Below are 1,974 nucleotides of genomic sequence, written 5' to 3' on the forward strand. Positions count from 1 at the left end.
CTTCTGTTAGGTTTCATGGATTACTCCGGCATGTATTACGGGCAGCAGGCCTACCCCACCACAGGATATCAGCACACTCCTTTCGTCGTGGCGCAGCAACACTGGCAACAGCCATACATTTACCAGCACCCATACTAAAAGCTCAAGGAAACTGGCGGAGCACCTGCTTTGAGCGGTATGTCCATCAAGACCTTGACTTGCGCCTCACCTTCGCCAAATCCTTCGGCCACGCCATTGATGGATTCCATCCTTCACGGATCTCTTAATCTCCTGACACTCATGGTTTGGTTTGTTTGTTTTTTTTTTCTTTTGTCGTTTTTTGTTTGTTCTTTTGTTTTTGCTCTGTTTGCGGGTTTGGGGCTTCCTTGTTTGATGATGTAATTAATGCCTGAATAAACTCCGAACAGCGAAGCAGTTTACGTTGTTGTTGTATGCGTAGCGGTCACAATAATATTGTTATTTTTGCTTTTTTCTCCCGAGTTAACATTTGTATACGGCGCACGGTTAAATACGGTTTGTATACGGCGCACGGTATACGGCGCTAGATATACGGTATAGGGCGCACGGTATACGGTCTCGTATACGGTTTGTTTTCTCCTTATCTGTATACGGCGCTGTTTTTTTGTCTAATGATGATTGACAACATTTTGCCTATGGTCGAACAGAATGATCGGCTCCTTTATGTCAACCGGAAATTTTCACAACACTATCCAAATTTACGTGTAATTTGCGGTAACAAGCAGCCTTTTATGATTGTACTTCCTCAACATTGTTGGAGCAACAAAAACAATTCGAAACAAAATATTGAATCTGCTTATTTTTTGCGCCGCGCGTGATAGTTAACCAGCTAGGTACTTTTCTAAGTTGCAGGTAGACTTTATTCGATATAGAATGTTGTCAGTCATTATGCCGACTGGCGTCGAACAGCTGGCTTCTGTCGTTGTCGGCGTCCGCCCGTGTACTCCGATTAGTTAATACAGGGTTCCTTCTTGACAACCAGCGAACCGTCCTTCTTCTTCAGGACATTGAAAATTTTGTTCTTCATGCTTTCCGCTGGGCTCGATCCGGATTTGGGCGCGTTCAGGTCCACCTACATAACATACGGTAATTTAATAAACGTTGGCATTATCATTATCCATCAGATGCAGGTTGAGCAGACGCTGCTGTAGCCGTTAAGGCGAAATGCCACTTACAAACATGTTATATTCCGTTCCGGCCGGGGTGACGCTTTTGACGTACTGGGTGACGACAACCTGAGCACGGCCGTACTTTCCACCGCAACGCGACTGTGGAGGTGGCTTTCCGTCGGGACTTAACGCGAAGAACGCTTTCTATTTAAAAAAAAACGCATGACTTGTAAAGGTCTTTTGAAAGAAGGCCTCTTTGACGTATTAGAAGATCACAAAATCATGGTTCCTAAGAATTAGTCTATAATCTTGTTGCAGCAAAGATGGCATTTCTTAAATTGTCACACGGGGAGTCACAATAGACAGCTTTTTATCACTTACAGTGGCAATTTGGTTCGCTTCGTCGTCTCCCTTCCGAGCAGCGACGTAGACTACCGCCAAAGCCAACAACAACGACACCTTAATCAACGACATTGCGGAAGGATGTGGTGTTGCACTGGGGTGAAAAATAGAAACGGATGTTTAACACCAATGATGGTGTTTTCCGTGTGTGTTTAAATACGACGGCAAACTGGGTAAAGCATAGGCTCGGTCGCCGATTCGGCTCCGAATAAAAAATGTGCATGCCCTGAAGACAAAAAAATTTACAGTATGCAATAAGAGGAGTAAATTGGCAGACATTGTGTCTTAACATTTTTGCTTTTGCCGGCTAATTGACACTATCCAGGCACGACAGCATTGACTTCCTGCTGCACCCTGTCTGCAAAAGGAATGCAACTTTCTGATAAACCGGTCCTGGTACCGTATATCTATGTGTAAGGGCGGGACGCCCCGCCCTCCTGAGTAG

At 44.8% G+C, this 1,974-nt stretch overlaps 1 protein-coding gene across 1 annotated transcript; it reads right to left on the reverse strand.

The window, feature by feature from the left end:
• Positions 1-662: 662 nt before the first annotated feature.
• LOC129597001 (uncharacterized) lies at positions 663-1,684 on the reverse strand. Its single transcript, XM_055494418.1, has 3 exons — positions 1,509-1,684; positions 1,194-1,331; positions 663-1,090 (listed from the first exon to the last, which is right to left on the reverse strand). Exons 1-3 carry the CDS (start codon positions 1,599-1,601, stop codon positions 968-970), a joined length of 354 nt encoding a protein of 117 aa, XP_055350393.1. The 5' UTR covers positions 1,602-1,684; the 3' UTR covers positions 663-967.
• Between the last annotated feature and the right edge of the window lie 290 nt (positions 1,685-1,974).

This window comes from Paramacrobiotus metropolitanus, unplaced genomic scaffold (genome assembly GCF_019649055.1).
Source record: "Paramacrobiotus metropolitanus isolate TYO unplaced genomic scaffold, Prichtersi_v1.0 Parri_scaffold0000099, whole genome shotgun sequence".
Classification (NCBI taxonomy): domain Eukaryota; kingdom Metazoa; phylum Tardigrada; class Eutardigrada; order Parachela; family Macrobiotidae; genus Paramacrobiotus; species Paramacrobiotus metropolitanus.

Bases quoted from the DNA above. Each gene is read 5' to 3' on its own strand.
- LOC129597001 (XM_055494418.1), bottom strand. From the start codon at position 1,601: ATGTCGTTGATTAAGGTGTCGTTGTTGTTGGCTTTGGCGGTAGTCTAC. The intron at 1,332-1,508 runs GTAAGTGATAAA...TTTTTTAAATAG, and splicing joins AAGCGAACCAAATTGCCACT to AAAGCGTTCTTCGCGTTAAG. The intron at 1,091-1,193 runs GTAAGTGGCATT...TATGTTATGTAG, and splicing joins GAACGGAATATAACATGTTT to GTGGACCTGAACGCGCCCAA.